This window comes from Scleropages formosus, chromosome 20 (assembly GCF_900964775.1).
Source record: "Scleropages formosus chromosome 20, fSclFor1.1, whole genome shotgun sequence".
Taxonomy (NCBI): domain Eukaryota; kingdom Metazoa; phylum Chordata; class Actinopteri; order Osteoglossiformes; family Osteoglossidae; genus Scleropages; species Scleropages formosus.
In genome coordinates this window covers 25,589,859-25,609,438 of record NC_041825.1, presented here as the reverse complement: position 1 = coordinate 25,609,438, position 19,580 = coordinate 25,589,859, and the positions used below count along the sequence as shown (strand labels likewise).

Genomic DNA, 19,580 nt, shown 5'->3' with positions numbered 1-19,580 from the left:
TAGGGGACATCATCAGATGGGAGACAAGGTTCAAAATACTCTGTCCAACCTCCTGAAGTCAATCCGAAAACTGTATTATTAATAATAAACAGGACCATATATAGCCTGTTTATTGCCATTGGTAATTTGTATGTGACTGTTGATGAGTAATTCATAGTTCTTTTAAATGAGCCTCAGTTAATGTGTAGTACTGCAGAAGGCATACAACATTTAATAGTTATTAGTAACTACTAATGGGGGTGTGGTGGCGCAGTGGGTTGGCCCGGGTCCTGCTCTCGGGTGGGTCTGGGGTTCGAGTCCCGCTTGGGGTGCCTTGCGGCGGACTGGCGTCCCGTCCTGGGTGTGTCCCCTCCCCTTCTGGCCTTATGCCCTGTGTTACCGGGTAGGCTCCGGTTCCCTGTGACCCTGTATGGGACAAGCGGTTCCAAAAATGTATGTAGTAACTACTAAATAAGTAATAATTATCTAATTGTTAGTACTGCAGGATTTAATAGTTATTAGTAACTACTACATAACTAATAATTAACTAATTTACTTATCGCAAACATTAACTACTGATTAGTTAATCACTCTTCCTTATTAGTTATCAGTAGTTACTGCAGTGTTAATGAAGCACTACCCATTTGTCCTGCATTAATTCCTACATAACTACCTATTAACTACCTATGAAGTACAGAACAGTATTCTAATCAATAACGCTATAAACATTTCAAAGTTTTTCCTCCAGCATTACAAGTTGCCTTTAATAAATATGCCCCTACACTTACAATTACTAAAACATTTCCCCACACTGAAAGGAAATATCTGCATAACAGATATACAACTCCTGTCAAAAAAATTACTCTGGTACTTGTACTGTGACCAAACCAGATATTTCATATGCACATATGACTTCTCAGTCACAGGGATGCTTGGTGTCATTTCCCCATACACTTCCATAGCTGGCAATGTATGATGTTTTTCTCTGGATATAATACAGTCTTCTCCAGTAAGATTTCCCTTTTAGTAAATATTATCACATACTGTACTCTGGGTTCACATGGGGTGAAGAAGAACTTCAGACAGCATATGTTATGAACATTTATTGTAACATTAGAACACAGCAAGGGTTATAGGCATGAAGACAAAGAAGTGACATTCTCAGTTGCCCTATAATGGTCTTCCGTCCGATGCAGGGTGTACCCTCAGTCCAGTGCTCCTGAGATAGGTTCCAAATCACCCAAACCCTGCTCAGGCCAAGCAGTTATTAAGATTTAATACTGGATGCATATTCAGTTTCTGTTCTAGCTCATTGTGGGTGAATTTTAATTAGTGAGTGATGTACATGTGCTTGGAAGCACTGGAAACAAAAAAGTAAAATTTCTGGGGAATTCATTTCTCTGTGAGATAGAATAAGTTGCTTTGATGTTGAAAGTTGTTTTTTTGGTGCTAATTTTGCTAATGGAATTGCTAAATATGTCTCAGATCAGCTGTTACCACAGATGCAATGTAGATGCCATGTACAGTTTTATACAGTGTGTTGTTTTTCCATCAACTGAACATTGATTTAACATTCACTCATTTTCAGTCATTTCAGTGAAATACAGCCACAATCCATTTTAGAAAAAAAAAGTCTAAAGAAAAAAAGAATTAAGTCAGCCACTCATAAGAATATCTCTTTCACCAGTTACAAATTTTTACTCTACTTCCTTTGTTCTCTCCATTCTCTTATGATGTATATTTCTTATGTAGGCTTATATATGCTGGAAGTTTTACTGAATTTTTGGTGAAATTTGTGTTACAAATGACCAATGCAGCCTAATTATGTAATGAAAAATAATGTTTAGAAAGCACATTTATTCATTTAGCATATGCTTTCTCCAACTTTCACAGGGGCGTAGCCAGAACTTTTTTTCAGGGGTGGTCAGTAATTTCATTGGGATGGCAAAAAAAAAAAAAAAAAAAAAAAAAAAAAAAAAATCACAACTGACTGTGACATGCTTTACCAAAAGCAAATTCTACAGACCGAAATCCTATAAATTCAAAAGAATTTATTTATTACAAATGTACACAAGAAATTACAGTGGCAGTACTTAGAAATATCTGTAAAAACATTATAATATCATTTAATATAATCCTTATTCTACATTATTTGTAAATTTAGATGCTAATGATGCAAATTGGGTATTGGAAATTATCTTTTTATGTTTGCAGATACAACTGATGTAACCTACATACCTGGTGGGCAATGACTGACTGCATGCGTGTTTTTGCTCATCTCTGATTCTGGTCTGATGTGTGTTGTCTCTGTTGAGCTTCTCCACAAGCTCCAGGGACTGTATATCCCTGCTTCCTCCTTGTCTCTCTGAGCAGCACACATTTCCCCTGCTCCTTTGTCATTTTCATTTGTACTGATACTAGTATCTTTGTAAAAAAGGAAAGTATCTTCCTATCTTCCCCTGCTTTCCTTGCTCTCTACAGTTTAGACAAACACACCTATCAAGAAACACTTTCATTATTATTAAATTGAATAGCTACTTAGAAAAACAGTGACAGACTCATGATGTAAGCATATGATGTGGTAATTTTTAAAAATTAGCTAGTTAGCAGCTGCAGTAACTTTAGTTAACATTAACAAGTTATGCGATTGTTTATGGTAAGCTGACATTTGTTTCTCATGATGAAACATTGCAGTACCTCAACTTTAACAAACTTTCACAAAATGGTAGTGAAATGTAAGTAAAAAACACTGATTTTACTCTCCTGATCACCGTATCCTCTTGCGTTGCTCACTTGTGCTGGACTTCACTGGAGTAACGGTACCGAAATTAAATTTTACCACTCCTACTCCTCCCTCCTATACACAGGTTTGTGCCGTGTGGGCGGTTCACAGCTCTTCAGCCTAATAGCGCCGCACACTATGTGTGTCATACAAGTTTGTGCGGCGAAAAAAGTCACCTGTCAGTCTGGTCAGAGTGCTTTGCACAACAGGTGTGGCCAGAGGGGTGGCCAAGCTTCAGTCAGGGGTGGCACTGGCCATCCACGGCCACCACGTAGCTACGCCCCAATTACTTTCAACAAACTATCTAGTGTTACCACTCCACACCTTATTCACCAAGGTGACTTACAATCCTTGTACTGCACACTACTTACAAGGGGTCACTCATCTATACATCAGTGAAAAATAAAAAGTGTTCTACTGTTATTATGAGTGGAAGGAATATTGCTGTCATTCCTGTAATTCACTCTGAGAGGCCAAAAATGGCTTCAAACAATCTAGTCACTGTTGAGTTCATTAACTCTCCTTGCTTTCAGACAGTGTTTATCTCTTTAAACATAAAACTGTTATTCCTGTGACACTGAATTTGAATGAGGGTGGTGTTTTTGTGCAGGTTTCCGATTACTCTCTGATATTGTGATTGTCGGGCACAGTAATACACAGCCGTGTCCTCAGGCTTTAGGTTGCTCAGAGTGAAGGAGGACCTGCTGTTGGAGTTGTCTCTGTTTCCATTTAGGCGCCCCTTCATATTTTCTACAGGAATGCCATCACCTCTTACCAGCCATTCCAAGCCCTTCCCTGGAGCTTGATGGATCCAATGAAGGTTACAGCATGAATAAGAGTAACCTGAAGCTTGACATGTGATACTCAGAGACTGGCCTGGAGTTTTTACCTCTGAGGAAGTGGATGGTATCAACAACACTCATTATCAACAACAAAGCCCTAACTGAGTAATTTATATTTTCTGTTTAAATAGAAGTTAAGAATATTTATCATTTAAACATACCCTTCAATGAACACACAAGCAACCAAGCCCAGAGAAAGACGCCTATAATGAAAAAAAAAAAAAAAAAACAGTTAACTTGGCTAGCAGTCAGCATCCACAGTGACACCAGCCCCTTAATAGTGGATTCCTAGCCTTACTTTGCATGTGATTTTCATGCCATCATTGAAGGTCATAAATGCATAAATATTGTCCTCTGGAGAACCAGTGGGAAAACAGGTCCATTTCTTGTCTCGGGGAACCCAGTCGTAAGATGTACATCGCTTTGGAGAAAAACATCTGCTAAATAAATAAATGTAAATGTAAAAGGAAAATGTAGTACAAACATCGATACTTAAATGGTTGCATTGGCTTCCGGTAACATTTAGAATTGATTATAAAATCCTGCTTTTGAGCTATAAGGCAGTATATGGCATTGCGCCAGTTTACCTTTGAGATTATTGCTTCTTATATCCCAGGACGATATAGTCGTTCATTGGATGCAGGTTACCTTAAATTACCTGTGATCAATAAGACCTCAGTAGGAGGTAACGCCTTTAGTTACAGAGCACCTGAACTGTGCAATACTCTACCAGTTACTGTCAGAAATGCCCTGTCTGTCTCTGTCTTCAAATCCAGACTGAAGATTTACATGTTTATTCAGGCATTCCACCTCAAACTGTAATTCCAATTGGCTGTGTTTGTTTTTCCTACCTCTACACCAATGCAAATTATATTTGTTTAAGTTACAAATCACTAACTATTTATTCTTGTTGAACATTGTCTCCCCACATAAGACCTGAGGAGGCTGGCTGGCAGTCACAGATGCATCCCATGCTGATTGAAGATTGCCACGTCGTCGGCATGACAGGGCACACCTGGGGCTTGACGGAGATGGACGCATAAAAGGCAGAGGCAGAACGAAGTCGGATGCGGAATCTTGTTCGCCAAACCGCTCACTCACCAAGAGTCAGCCTTCGCTTCACCTTCATCATCGCCCTTGTCCTCGTCCCGTGTCCCTTCTCCTTCCTGAACCCAGATTGGTTTTCTTGTGTTTTGACCTTCTGCCTGTTTCCCCTACCATGTTTCTGGATTGTTCTTGTGTACAACATTCACCTATCGAAGACCTTTGCCTGTCCCTGACCATGCTTCCTGTTCTTCTTTGAAATAAACTCCTGTCCGCTCTGCAATTGAGTCTGACAGATCCTTCTGAAACGAACCATGACAAAGATGATGACCAACTGCCATGATGGATGAGATGTACCATGCTGAGCTGAGAATTCAAGATACCATACAGCAACAATATCATAATTACTTGTAAACTGGCTTAGAATTCTTTTTTAATCTAGAATGCCCAGGAGGGGTGGGTAGCCACTGGCCCTTGGACCCCCAGAGGTTTTTTCTCCCTCAATTTTCAGTTTTGAATTTTTGTTCCTTGTTTCTTCAGTAGGCATACTTATAGCTCTATAAGAGCATTATATGATGATAGTCGATAGTCAGCTGTCTTCTTTGTTTCTTTATCTGATGGATTTTTTTTCTTGCCTTATGCCTGTGTTAAAGCGCTCTGTGCCACTGCGTGAGAAGAACACTATAAAAAATAAATTGATTCGTTGATTGATTGGTTGATTGATTGAATTGAAAAGCTTGTGGGTGCTAGTCATGGCGGTAACCCAAGAACCCACTGGTGGACATCAGTGGTGAGGGAAGCTGTCAAGCTGAACAAGGAGCCTGGTTGTCTCTGAGGACTTCTGACTCAGCAGATATGTACAGGCAGGCAAAAGAAGCAGCAGCAGCTGCAGTTACAGAAGCAAAATCTGGAGCGTGGGAGGAGTTTGGGGAGGCCATGGAAAATGACTTTCGGTCAGCCTCAAAGAGGTTCTGGAGAACCGCCCGGCAGCTCAGGAGGGATTGGAGGAGCTTCGTTCAAACTGTGCTCTGTCACGTCCCACGGGGTCACTGCCCCTCCTGGTCAGAGGCGGCGCCACTCAGTGCCGCTAGTTAACGCTCACCTATCACCTCACAGTCTCGTAGGACATGGAGGTATAAAAGGATCCAGCGGAGCAGAACTACTTGCGGATTCTTAATCAGCGGTTCTATTGTGCTCTCTTGGCGATTCGTAGTCTCTTGTTCCCACAATCTGTTTCCTAGGTGTGCATGTTCCAGTCCCGAGTGCCCGTCCCGTCAGTTCCTGCCTCTTGTTCTCCAGTCCTGGTCCATCGTTCCTGTCCGGTATTTCGTCACGTCTCGGGGTTGTGGTCATACTCACAGATTAGCGTTTCACTGTTCACCGTAGTTCAAACACCGTGTGTGTTTCCTGGTCTCGTGTTTCCTGTTTCACTTCCACCGAGTGTCTTACAATACGCACAGTGCACTTTTAACATCACACTGCACGTGAAGTCATTTTATATTTCGTCTGTGTTTGGACGTAATAGCAACGCCCGTGTCGGACTCCCGTCCGGACGCTACATGCTCAGCAAAGGTAGAGAAACTCTGACTTCAAATGAGGACATTGCCAGGAGGTGTAAGGAGCACTTTGAAGAATTCTTAAATCTGAGATATATGCCTCCCTTACAGGAGTCAGGGCCAGAGGCTTCTGGGGCATCAGAGTCCATTTCTCTGGTGGAAGTCACTGAGGTAGTTGGAAAGCTCCACACTGGCAAAGCACCAGTGGTAGTTGAGATTTTTCCGGAACTGCTTAAGGCCCTGGGTGTTATAGGGTTGTAATAACTTACACGCCTCTGCAATGTTGCATGGACCTTGGGGACAGTCCCTTTGGATTGGCAAACTGGGGTGGTGGTCCCAATTTTTAAGAAAGGGGACCAGAGAGTGTGTGCGAAATATTGGGATATCACACTTCTCAGCCTGCCTTTGAAAGTCTATGCCAGAGTGCTGGAAAAGGAGGCTCCGTCTGATAGTTGAACCTCGGATTGAAGAGGAACAATGCGGATTTCGTCCTGGCTGTAGAACACACACACACACACACATTTTCAGAACCGCTTGTCCCATATGGGGTCACGGGGAACCGGAGCCTACCCGGCAACATAGGGCGTAAGGCCGGAGGGGGAGGGGACACACCCAGGACGGGACGCCAGTCCGTCGCAAGGCACCCCAAGCGGGACTTGAACCCCAGACCCACTGGAGAGCAGGACTGTGGTCCAACCCACTGCGCCACCGCACCCCCTTGGCTGTAGAACAGTAGACCAGTTTTTTACTCTCTCACAGATAAGTGAGGGGGCATAGGATTTGCTAATCCAGTCTACATGTGTTTTGTGGACTTGGAGAAGACTTACGACTGGGTTCCCCGAGAAATTCTGTGGGAGGTGCTTTGGATGTATGGGGTGCTGGGGCCACTATTGTGGCCCATTCGGTCTCTGTACACATGGAGCGAGAGCTGTGTCTGCATACTTAGCATTATGTCAAGCCTTTTAATGTGGGTGTTGGACTCTTCCAAGGTTGTGCCTTGTCTCTGCTCCTGTTTGTGGTTTTCACAGACAGGATATCAAGGTGCAGTCAAGGTCAGGAGGGCATTCTATGTTGGGGCCGGCAGGTGAAATCTCTGCTTTTCACGGATGATGTTGTCCTTTTGGCACCATCACATGGATGCCTCCAGCATGCACTGGAATGGTTTGCAGCTGAGTGTGAAGCATTTGGTATAAGGATCAGCACCTCCAAGTCTGAGTCTGTGGTTCTCTCACAGAAAAAGATGGCATGCCCTCTTCAGGTAAGAGAGAGAATTTGCCGCAGGTAGAGGAGTTTAATTATCTTGGGGTCTTGTTCATAAGTGAGGGGAGAAGGGAGCATGAGACTGGCTGCAGGAGGGGAGCAGGGGCAGCAGTAGTGCGGTCGCTGTACCGAACTGTAGTGGTGAAGAGGCAGCTGAGCCATAAGGCAAGACTCTCAATTTACCAATTGGTCTACATCCCTACCCTCACCTATGGTGATGACCTTATGGTAATGACCAAAAAAATAAGATCGTGGATACAAGCGGCTGAAATTAGTTTTCTCCACAGGGTGGTGGGACTCATTCTCCGTGACAGGCTGAGAAGTTCGGTCATCTGGGAGGAACTCAGAGTAGAGCCACTAGTCCTCTGCATTGAGAGGAGCCAGTTGAGGTGATTCAGGCATTTGGTAAGGATGCCTCTGGGTGCCTCCCTTTGGAAGTATACCAGGCACGGCCAACTGGGATGAGGCCCTGAGGTCGGCCTGGACCTGCTGGAGAGATTATATCTCTCAGCTGGTCAGCAGTATAGCTGGGAAGGAGGCAGACAGGCAGCGATGCGCGGAAATGTCTGATGCTGTTTTGCTGGTTTGACTTAATGAGGTTCCGCAACCAGGTGAGCCAGGACGACATCTATTATACACTGTGACTCTGATTCAGGACAGGTGCGGTCATTTGGCTTAAGAGCATGACAGTACCTCCCCTCCTGAGGGTGGCCCCTGCCGCCCTACGAGCCCTGGAAGGGCGCCCCCTGGGCCTGGTTGCCAGCTGGTCCTTATGGTCCCGGTGGAAATCAGAGATTAAGTTTAGGTCCAGAATATCCCGCACAGGCACCCAGCCCCCTTCCTCTGAGCCATACCCCTCCCCATCCACCAGGTACTGCATGCCTCTGCGCCGACGCCAGGAGTCAAGGAGAATCCGTACCAGGTACGCCAGGGCCCCATCCACTTGCACCGGCAAGGGAGGGGTCCCAAGGAGCCTGAAACAGGGAGGTCCTGTATGGTTTGAGGAGAGACACATGGAACGTTGGCCCGACGCATAGGTGTGAGGGTAGTTGGAACTATGTTACTGGCTTGACTTGGTGTAGGATCTTGAAGGGGTCGATGTAGCGGGGACTGAGTTTCTTAGATGGGAGATGCAACCTGAGATCCCTGGTGGACAACCATACCCTCTGTTCCAGTTGTGCAGAGGTGCCAGTCAGCCTGTTGTTTAATCCGGCGGACACTTTAGTGGAGGTGGTCCTTCATTGCACACCAGGTCTCCTTGCTGTCCTTGTACCAGGTGTCGACAGATGGTACATCACTGGGGCCTGGATTCCATGGGAACAAGGGAGGCTGGTAACCCAAAATACATTGAAAGGGGGAGAGACCGGTGGATGTGTGGGACAGGGAGTTTTGTGTTTTCGGTGGTCGACCCTGTCTGCGTTTTCCCTTTGGCGGCATCCATCGTATCTCCACCTTTGAAAGTCTCTGATCAAGAAGTCACAAAATGTGACCTGCTAGTTGCATTCGTTGCTCAACAACAGTGTCTTCCCGCTGCAGCAGACCACTACGTTGTAACACCTCTTCATTTGTGATCCGATCATGATGGGAGATACTCGTAATTTCACATAAACTGCGTTAGTGAAAAACGTTCAGTTTCATAGTCTTCCAGGTTTCACTGGCATAGATAGCTATTGGGATCACAGTGCTGTTGTGCAGTCTGATTTTGATGTTTGTGTTAATGGAGGAACAAGACCAAACCCACCGCATCTGCTGAAATACTGATGATGCTTTCCCAATCCAACACCGGATATCACATTCAGTTTTTCCATCATTTGTGATAATGCTGCCAAGATAGGTGAATGCATCCACTTCCTGAACCAACTGCTGTGCAAAAATTTCTATTTTTGACTGTCGGTTTATCTTCATTGTTTTGGTCTTGTCAGTGCTGATACCTTGACCGATTCTTTCTGCCTCACACTCAAGATGCGTGGTTGTGTGTTGTAAGCTTGGTTTGGACTCTGCTAATAAAGCAAGGATAACTCTAATGTGCAGCTTCTACTGCTTTGCATCCAACAGCTGCTCACTCCACATCAATTCCGTGGCCTTGTTTCTAAGGCTCATTCCAGAACGTCAGCACCGCACTCAAACCCTGCCCCTTCTAATCATATTGCCTTAGCGAATAAGGGGACTCTTCCCTCTGACGAAGTTGTGCTAGGCGTTTGTCCTTACAAACTGAAAAGGGGTCTGCATGCTAGACTCACACAAATACCAAATCACATATTCTGGGCTGACAATTACACCACAGTAATGGTTTAATTTTAAATACATTATAAAGTCACTAAATTGTTTGTATATGAGCTCGATTGCTGGTCCCTCTGCCTCCCACCACCAGAGGAGGACCCAATACAGACCTCCCAGAGTTTTAAATTGATCTAGGGTCAGTGTGAGATGCAGCATATTCTTAAAAAGACCATTGTGAGGTAGCCTACAACAATAAGCAATGCACACACACATCAGCTGAAACCGCTTGTCCCATATGGGGTCGCAGGGAGCCTAACCCAGCAACACAGGGCAAAAGGCTGGAGAGGGAGGAGACACACCCAGGATGGAACACCAGTCCATCACAAGGCACCCCAAGCAGGACTCGAGCCCCAGACCCACTGGAGAGCAGAACCTGGGCCAACCCACTGTGCTACTGCACTACTGCACTACTGCGCCACCGCACCCCCCCCGCCGCAAAAAAAAAAAAACAATGGTGCTGTGATCTGCCAAGGATGCCACCTACAGGTCCAGGAAAAGGGAGGAATAGTACTCTGCAAAACAGCATGTCAGCAAAGCTTAAGCCTAACTAACCTTCATAACTACACTACTTTTAAAAACTAACAACCAAACAAGTGTGCAAGCAGTATAAATGTGATACACACACTGAAAGAAGCAAACAAAATACCAGCAAGAAATCACACTGTGATAGTGGGTCAAAGTCTTGCTTTTCCTGGTCCAGCAAATCAGGTCCATCTCTTCTTGATTAATGTGGCTGGACCAATGTGACTCCCGATCCAAGTCAGAGGGAGGAGGAAACCAAAAAAGAAAACAAAACAGACACCCACTGTGGATGTAACAGGTAACCCTTTCCCACCCTGGCCAGACTAGCTCAATCACTTTTATTGTCAGTCTGAGAAATCAACAGTTTTATTGTACCACCTCTGACACTGCTGCAACAAGCCCATCCTTTCATTTGTTTGCCCCATCTCTTTTACCACCAGTCCCCCTCCTCCTTCCCACCTCAGCATCACTGCTCCCCATTCATCACTGTCCGATTCATTTACTTCAGTTCCCCTCCCAACCAGCCCCACTCCCTTCATCCCGCTTTATTCTCTGTGAAGTAAGAGGTCATCCACAGGCTGTTTGGGAAGCAAAACATCAGGTAGGTGGCTGGCACTGATGGTGTCTCACCTGGAACTCTCAGACACTGCAGATCAACTGGCTCTCATATTCTTCAGGATATTCAACACCTTCCTGCAGTTATGCTGGGTTGTGGACTGATTTAAAGCTGCCATACTCATCCCAGGGTGGGGGTGTGGTGGCGTGGTGGCGTGGACCACAGTCCTCCTCTCCGGTGGGTCTGGGGTTCGAGTCCCGCTTGGGGTGCCTTGCGACGGCCTGGCGTCCCCTCCCGGGTGTGTCCCCTCCCCCTCTGGCCTTACGCCCTGTGTTACCGGGTAGGCTCCGGTTCCCCGTGACCCTGTATGGGACAAGCGGTTCTGAAAGTGTGTGTGTGTGTGTGTGTGTGTGTGTGTGTGTACTCATCCCAGTTTCCAAGAAGGACAAGGTCTCTGGACTTAATGATTACAGGCTATTTGCTCTGACGGTGGTTCTGAAAACCTTTGAAGGTCTGATGCTGTCCTACCATAAGTTTATTGCTGATCTTGTCCTTGACCCTCTACAGTTTGCTTATAGGGCAAATTACTCAGTTTATGATGTAGTCAACTTATGTGTGCACCACATTCCTAAGCATCTGGACACCCCAACACCTATGTCAGAATCTTGTTTGTAGATTTCACCTCCACCCTGTGAGAGAAAAATTTAAGCTTTGCTGAAAAGAATGTTGCTTTATGTCTCTAACTCTGCTTTGTAACCATAACATGTGGAAAATTATTGAGTGTAGTAGTGTTGCAGGCTTTGTGCAAAAGCAAGGACAAGTTGTCTGTTGACCTGTGTGCTGATAAGAGGAACTCTCAAACCCGTCCTAGGCAGGTGCCAACCAAAAATAGGTACGGCTATGCCGCGCCTGACACGAAGAGGCACAAGAATGAGCCCAAGGAAGAGGAAAGTTACTGAAGGGGCGTATCGACTCAGTGGTGTATAAGTAACTGCTGTGTGCTTTGTTCGGGGAGACTCTTGTGTGTGACACTCTCCCTGCGTATGAATGCTGCATTAAAGGAAAGTTTTCTTTGTAGCCCTTTGTGTCTCCGTGTCTTTTTCTTTCACAACCCTTAACACTATTGTTCCGTAGTTGTTCCAGAGCAAGCTAAACCAGCTAAATATCAGTGGATTACTAACTTCCAAGCTGTATAAATAGGTAAATAGTTGCTGTTGTCTTAATATTGTATGCTGCTTTGGAGAAAAGCATCAGCTTAATGAATAAATGTAAATATAGACAAGGATTTAGGACATGACCAGAAGTAGCTGCGTGGTGCACCTAGCTGATTTTATTGAAGAGATGGATGGCTTCCAAGTTCAGGAGGGAAGCTGTGGAGATGATGTGAAGTCCAAGTGGTGATGGACATGTACCACTCTGAGATGGCAGTTTGATGGAGGTGTGTTCCTCAGCAATCTTTGATTCATTTCAGTTCAATTCCAATTTATTTTTACACAGTGCTCTTCTCACACAATGAGACAGAGCATTGAACAAAGGCTTAAGACAGATAGTTGGATACATATTAAATTATTACAGTATCCATGCATTTATTAAAACTATCAGTAAGCTGATTGGTCACTGATGAAAGGAACAAAAAACTCCCAACTGAAAGGCAAGGGAATAAAAAGCCTCTCGGGGTCCAAGTGCCAGTGGCTACCCACCCCTCCTGTGCATCCTAAGTTAAAAAAGACTTTTAAGTCAACTTACAGCTATTAATAACATTCTAGTGTGCCAATAACTTGGTGTTCTGGTTCACATAGGCACGTTTCATCCACTATGGCAGGCAGTCATCAGGTTCAGTCGACACGTTGGTATCATGGCCAATCGGCCTCCTCAGGTCTCATTATAGGGAAATAACACACACACACACATTTTCAGAACCGCTTGTCCCATAGGGGGTCACGGGGAACCGGAGCCTACCCGGCAACACAGGGCGCAAGACTGGAGGGGGAAGGGACACACCCAGGAGGGGACGCCAGTCCATCACAGGGCACCCCAAGTGGGACTTGAACCCCAGGCCCACCAGAGAGCAGGACTGTGGTCCAACCCACTGCGCCACCACGCCCCCCTAGGGAAATAACACTCAACAAAAAAGAAATGCTAAATGAATAAATGTAAATGTAAATGGTTAGTAACTGATGAACTTATGAACTGAATCTTGCCAGCTCTCTTTTTTTCACCCTGCCACTGGACTTTTATTGATGGTAGTTGGCAACTGATGATCTTCTCAAGCAGCACTCTCTGCAGCCTGCTCTTGGACAGGGTGAAGGCAAGGGGGGACCAGATAGTGATGGAGATGGTCAAAACACTCCCAGGTATGGTTGTGTAAAAGCTCATCAGGATGCATTGGCATAATTCCTGAGGATTTCTTTTATTGGCACCTGAATCTGCTGGCTGCTGCAGTTCCCTGGTGCTCCTGTTCTTCATTTATACTGGGCTATATGTTAAACGGTATGTTTAATAGTACTTTTTAGTACTACAAAATGCTCTGAATAACCTGTTTCTGAAAGAAAATTATAACAACTAATCACCTAATTGTGGCTGAGTTGTAGAAAATGAATGTTGTTTCATAGGGTCTTGTGCCACCTCTTTGATGCCATCCACTTATTCATAGTTAAAGACCCTAGGCCAGTGTCTGAGTGTCACGTGTCAAGCTTCAGGGTATTCTTATTCATGCTACCTTCACTGGATCCATCAGGCACATGGGAAGGGTTTGTAATGGCTGAGAAGAGAAGATATATGTGTAGATAGTATGAAGGGATGCCTAAATATAAACAGGGACAAGTAGGTCTTTCACACTGCATTCCTAATGTACAATATTTATTTTTGTCCTTCATTTATATTTTCTCTTCCTTTTTTAGCCAAAATTTTTGGATGTCTATAACTTTCTATAAGTTCAAAACCGAGGGAGCACAGGACGGAAAAAGAGAGGAGAACAACATGGTAAACAGGGAAGCAGGCATCAGGTGATTTCTAGAAGTTGCTTCTTCTTAAAATGAAGTTCCGCACCCAGGAGCATCCAAGCTACCCCTTTATTCAGTGAGTGCTCCACTGGAGATGGTCTCAGACAGTCCACCAGGTATTCCCGCATTCCTGGTACCATGCGTCAACAGCTGGTATGTGCCATGGAAACAGGGTGGGCTAGTAACCTAACACACACTGAAATGGGGACATACCTGTGGAGGTGTGGGTTAGGGTGTTGTGGATGTATTCCACCCAGGGTAGGTACCAGACCCACTGGTGCTGAAACTAGGAGCAGTGGCTGTGTAGGGACCAGCCAATGTCCCGCTGGAACTGCTTCACCTGGCCATTGACTTGGGGGTGGTACCCGGAGGTAAAGCTAACCAATACCCCCAATTTGTCCCAGAAGGCTTTCCACACTCAGGATGTCAACTGCGGGCCCCAGTCCAAAACAATGTCCTTGGGTAGGCTAAACAAGCAAAACACCTGTTAGAATAGCACTTTGGCCATCTCCAGGACCACGGGCAGTCTTTGAAGGGGTATCAAACGGCAGGCTTTTGAGAACCTGTCAATCAGAGTGAAAATGGTGGTCTTACCTTCGGACGGAGGAAAGTCAACTAGAAAGTCCACTGCCACATGTGACCACGGATGAGAAAGCACTGGCAGTGGTTGCAGTAATCTGGTGGGTTTCTACGTTGGGGTCTTGCTTTGGGAGCACATCGTACAGGCTGCTACATACTCTTGCATGTCCTCTGGCATCGAGGACCACCAGAACTGCCCCTGTAGGAGGAAGAGTGTCCGGCGCACTCCTGGATGTCCCACCACAGGAGAGTCATGTGCCCACTGTAGGAGAGATGTCCTCATCCCCACCGGTACATACGCTTTGCCTTCAGGTTTGTCAGCTGGGCCGGGTTCAGCAGCTTGTGCTGCCTATAGGTCCCGGAAAAACTGCCATAGGACTGGTGCCACCACACAGTTCTTGGGCAGGATTGACTCGGGGCTTTCAGGGGCTGGGTCTGGGTCGTGTAGTTGCGAGAGGGCGTTGGATTTTATGTTCTTGGAACCAGGCCTGTAGGATACGGTAAACTGAAACAGGGTGAAGAATAGAGCCCATTGAGCCTGACGGGGGTTCAGCCGTTGGGGCAACTGGAGATACTTCAGGTACTCACGGAGCTGATCCCCCAGATGAACCTCCAATAGAAGTTGACCAGTCTCAGGAACTGCTGCAGGGCCTTCATGGTCTTTGGTCTCGGCCACTTCAGCACCACCCGTACCTTCTTGGGGCCCAAAACCACTCCTGCTTTACTCAGAATGTACCCTAAGAAGGACACTTGGGGGCTGGTGGAATAGACACTTCTCACCTTTGACATAGAAGTGGATCTGGAGAAGCCATTGTAAAACTATCCATACATGCTACACATGTAGCTCCCGGGTCTTAGAGAAGATCAGAATATCGTCAAGATAAACGTATTCATAAACCAGGTCCCCAAGGACATGGTTCACAAAGACCTGGAACACAGAGGGTGCATTCGATAACTCAAAATGCACAACGAGGTATTCATAGTGGCCCATGGGGTTACTAAAAGCTATCTTCCACGCGTTCCCCTCTCAGATCCAGATTAGGTTGTAAGCACTTCGGAGGTCGAGTTTAGTGAATACTGTCGTGTCGTGTACCAGTTCTAAGGCAGATGTGATTAGAGGCAGAGGGTGAGGGTACCTGACTGTGATGGTGTATAATCCGATAGTCGATGCAGGGGCGTAGGCCCCCATCCTTTTTCCCCATGATAAAGAACCCTGACGAGGCCAGGGATGTAGATGGTTGTATGATACCTGCGTTCAGCACCTCCGTGATGTAATCCCTCATGGCCTTCTGTTCAGGAAGAGACAGGGGATATACCTGGCCACAGAGTGGTGAAGTGCCAGGCAGGAGATCTATGGCGCTGTCCCATGGTTGGTGAGGGGGAAGGGCTGCTGCTTGAGTCATGTTGAACACTTCAGCAAGATCATGGTACTCGGGGGGAAACACCACTGTTAATTCCCCTTTCAGGCTTTCCACTGAAGTGACCCCAAGACACCAGCTTGCCGGGGAAGGCCAAAGCCCATAGTGACCGACGCGTTGGGGGCTCTAACAAGAAAGAGCACAAGGTCCTCATGGTGGCATGCTCCAACCATCAGATGTAACACTTCAGTGCATGATTCCACTACTCCGGTTCCTAGCGGCTGCTCATCCAGCATGCTGACCTGTAACGCCACGTGACAGTCCCGTTGGGGGATGTTATGAGCTTTAGCGAAACCCGTGTCCATAAAAAGCCAGCCTCCTAGGAGTCCACCAATGTGTGCGTGGAATAGCTGATTACCCTCCCAGGCCATTATCACCAACACGGTTAACTGGGATTTGGTTCAATGTACTAGGGACAAACAACTGTTACACATATTGAAATGATACAGCCCATGCTTTTAAGTATAAAACTAAAGCACAACATATTTCACTTCTGAATATAACTTAAATAAATCACTACTTTGTTTTGTAAACTGAAAATTCAGTATTTCCTAACATCTGAAAAATGTACTTTCCTATTTTAAGTGTGAATCTGTTTATGGGCTGCATTGCACAATAATTATAGCAATGGACAAACTGCATCTGTTCAATCGAAAAAATGCATTTAGTTTAGATCCGTTTTGTATGCAAAGCAGCTGGCTATAAAGTTTTAATACAATCTCCAGTGCCCTGCCCACTGCCCTCCCCCAGAGGAGGACCCAGCACAAACCTCCCTGACCTTTTAATGGACCCAGTGTCAGTGTAAGACACAGAGCAGCAGCAGGATTCAGTACATACTTTAGCTCAGTACTCATCCCTCTTACATTTATTTAGCAGATGCTTTTCTCCAAATCAACTTCCAACGGCTAGAGGGGGGTGCAGTGGCGCAGTGGCGCAGTGGGTTGGCCCATGGTCCTGTTGCCTGGTGGGTCTGGGGTTCGAGTCCTGCTTGGGGTGCCTTGTGATGGACTGGAGTCCCGTCCTGGGTGTGTCCCCTCCCCCTCCGGCCTTACGCCCTGTGTTGCTGGGTAGGCTCTGGTTCCCTGTGACCCTGTATGGGACAAGCGGTTCTGAAAATGTGTGTGTGTGTGTGTGTGTGTGTGTGTGTGTGTGTGTGTGTGTGAAACTTCCAATGGATACTATGTAGTGTTATCAACCCACACACCTTATTCACCAAGGTGACTTGCACTGCTAGATACACTACTTACAATGCATCATTTCATCCACACATCAGTGGAACACACTCTCTATCACTCACACACTATGGGTCACTTAGAGTTACCAATCTACCTGAAGAGCATGTCTTTGGACTGTGGGAGAAAACTGGAGCACCCAGAGGAAATCCACACAGACATGGGGAGAATATGCAAACTCCACACAGGCTGAACAGGAATCAAACCCATATCCTCTTGTACCACCCAGGCACTCTGAAACAGCAACACTACTTGCTGTACCACTGTGCTGCCCACAGCTTTTGCTTACACTTTCATGTAGTCATGCAGCATCTACCAGCACTGCTCACCCTCATAGCAATAGCTCTCTCAGGTATCTGTCTCTCTCTTCTCTCCTCCCCTCTCTGTTTCATTGGTTCCTTCATTGACTGGCTCATCTAAAAGTGTGCTGTGTCTCTTTCATTGCAGGTGTGCAGGATGAAATTGTACTGACTGAGTATGAAACAGTGGTGAAGAGACCAGGAGAATCTCATAAGATGATCTGGATTTGCATCCAGTAGCTTTTAGATGGCCTGGATCAGACATGCTCCTGAGGAGGGACTGGAGTGGATTGCTGCTCTTAATAGTGATGGAGGCAGCATACACTACTCCCAGTCTGTTAATGGCAGATTTACAGTCTCCAGAGACAACAGCAAGAACCAGCTGTATTTACAGATGAACAGCCTGAAAACTGAAGACATGGCTCTGTACTGCTGTGCCAAATACTCACAATGGAAGAGAGTGGTGGGGAAGCCATACAAATACTTTTATTTTATGCTTCATCTTTTTAAACTGCTTTCTTAGACAATCAGTCAATATCCCATAAATGAACCTTGACACTACCTGGCACAACAGCTGTGGTGCCTGCAGTCATTTAGATTACATTTTATCTTTTTCCTCTGTTACTTTTAAGAAGGTTTTATTTGGTGACCAGTTGCCTATGGACCATGTGATGGTCGAGATCCTGATCTCTGTCGTAGTCCCGACTTATGGCCGAGGCTGCTGAAAGAATCCTTTTGGGAAAGCAGGTATGAGTATGTGAGGAGGGAGGTCATGTATGTTCCAAAGGAGGAGGGAGAGATGTACCTGACATAGCTATTAAACTGGGTTATTACATTTATTCATTTAACTGTTACTTTTCTCCAAAGGACCTTACAATGTTGAACTACATACAATTATCCATTTAAACAGTTGGGTGATTTTATGGAACAATTTAGGGTGAATATATTGCTCAAGGGTATTACAGCTTGAGGAGAGACTTGAACCTGCAACCTTTGGGTCCAAAAGGGGCAGTGCTAATCATTACACTACAAACTGCCCTCATCCTCTCCCTGCTACATGATCATCTCTCTACTGAACATCGATAGCTCTTTCGTGGAGATTGTCAAAAGCACCAAATCTCTAGGTGTTTACCTGGTGGACAACCTCACCTGATCCCTCAACACCAGTTCCATAGCCGAGAAAGCCTAGCAGCATCTCTACTTTCTGCAAAGGCTGAGGAAAGCCCATCCCCCCCCCCCCCCCCCCCCCCCCCCATCCTCACCACATTCTACAGAGGGACTATTGAGAGCATCCTCAGCAGCTGCATCACTGTCTGGTTTGGAAGTTGCACCGTTTTGGATCGCAAGACCCTGCAGCGGATAGTGAGTACAGCTGAGAAGATCATCAGGTCTCTCCCCTCCATTACAGACACTTACTCCACACGCTGCATCCACAAAGCCACCAGCATTGCAGATGACCTCATGCACCTCTCACACAAACTCTTCACCCTTCTGCCATGTGCAAAAGGTACTGAAGCATTCGGGCCCTCATGAGCAGAACGTATAACAGTTTTTTCCCCATACCAGCAGACTGTTCAATATCCAGGGTCTGGACTAACACCAACCCATGCACACGCACGCACGCACACCCATACTCCACTGAACACCATTGCACTCCCTTTGCAACTTTGCACTGTTCAACTATTGTACTAACCAACCGTGTTCTTGGCTGCTAATTAGTATGTTCATATCTATACTATTCATTATTATATTGTAATATCTTCTGCTTTTTACTCTGTTTATTGTTCTTTGTTCAGTAATCAGTGTACCATCTTGTGCTGTTTTGCACAAGTCTTGCACACATGCACTTTATGTAGTCCTCTGTCAGTAGCTTTGTGCTGTTTTATGTAGCACCATGGTCCTGGAGGAAGGTTCTTTCATTTCACTGTATACTGTGCCATCTGTATATAGTTGAAATGACAGTAAAGCCAGTTTGATGTTCACTTGACTTGATCTGGCAGCTCTGATCAAAACATCTGTACCAGTACTTTGTGTGTCCTGGTCCAAAGCTGCACTGAATGACGAAACCTGATCTGCTCACTACAACAACATTGTAAAGTGGAGTGAGACCACAGCAGTCGGGGTCAAGGCAGAGACCCTCCTCTCGACCAGGGCCTTGTACTCGTGTGCCGAGAGCAAAACTCTCACTGCAGACAGGTGAGGGAGGTCTGGCATTTGGTGACTGCATGT

General features: G+C 45.8%; 1 protein-coding gene across 1 annotated transcript in view; it reads right to left on the bottom strand.

The window, feature by feature from the left end:
* Positions 1-18,524, bottom strand: part of LOC108927489 (uncharacterized) — a 129,740-nt gene extending 111,216 nt beyond the window's left edge. Inside the window, 7 exon segments of the mRNA XM_029247008.1 lie at positions 8,157-8,437; positions 8,713-8,767; positions 14,796-14,907; positions 14,991-15,159; positions 15,239-15,330; positions 15,539-15,691; positions 18,501-18,524. Of these exon segments, the coding sequence (XP_029102841.1) occupies positions 8,157-8,437; positions 8,713-8,767; positions 14,796-14,907; positions 14,991-15,159; positions 15,239-15,330; positions 15,539-15,691; positions 18,501-18,524 (886 nt within the window).
* Positions 18,525-19,580: the final 1,056 nt, after the last annotated feature.